Genomic DNA, 358 nt, shown 5'->3' with positions numbered 1-358 from the left:
GCAGCAGCAGCAGCAGCAGCAGCAGCAGCAGCAGGCTCAACAGGGACTCGCTGCTCGACCCCGAACACGTGCGCCGCTGCTCGCCGAGGGCGGGCTGCTGCTCCTGAGGCTGCTGCTGCTCATGCTGCTCGCCAGGGCGGCCGGGTGGGGGGATGCTGCTGCTGCTGCTGCTGCTGCTGGACGAGCTGCTGCTGCTGCTGTTTGGTTGTTTTGTGCTGCGGTGGCTGCAGGAAGACGAGGAGGCGATGTTCAGCGCTGTGAGGTCTGCTGCTACGTTTGCCCGCACACAGCCAGCAGCAGCAGCAGCAGGGAGCTCAACAGCCCCTCAGCTGCAGCAGCAACCGAACAACGCTGCACC

General features: G+C 66.2%; 1 protein-coding gene across 1 annotated transcript in view; it reads left to right on the top strand.

The window, feature by feature from the left end:
- The window catches only part of ETH_00039515 (uncharacterized protein), a gene marked incomplete at both ends in the record, with an annotated part of 1,481 nt that extends 1,220 nt beyond the window's left edge, over positions 1–261 (top strand). Inside the window, one exon of the mRNA XM_013373947.1 lies at positions 231–261. Within this exon, the coding sequence (XP_013229401.1) occupies positions 231–261 (31 nt within the window). The remainder of the gene's footprint in view (positions 1–230) is intronic.
- Positions 262–358: the final 97 nt, after the last annotated feature.

The sequence above is a fragment of the Eimeria tenella genome, genomic scaffold (genome assembly GCF_000499545.2).
Source record: "Eimeria tenella Houghton genomic scaffold, Eth_scaff1830, whole genome shotgun sequence".
NCBI classification, from domain to species: Eukaryota; Apicomplexa; class Conoidasida; order Eucoccidiorida; family Eimeriidae; genus Eimeria; species Eimeria tenella.
This window is presented reverse-complemented; position numbering and strand designations above follow the sequence as displayed.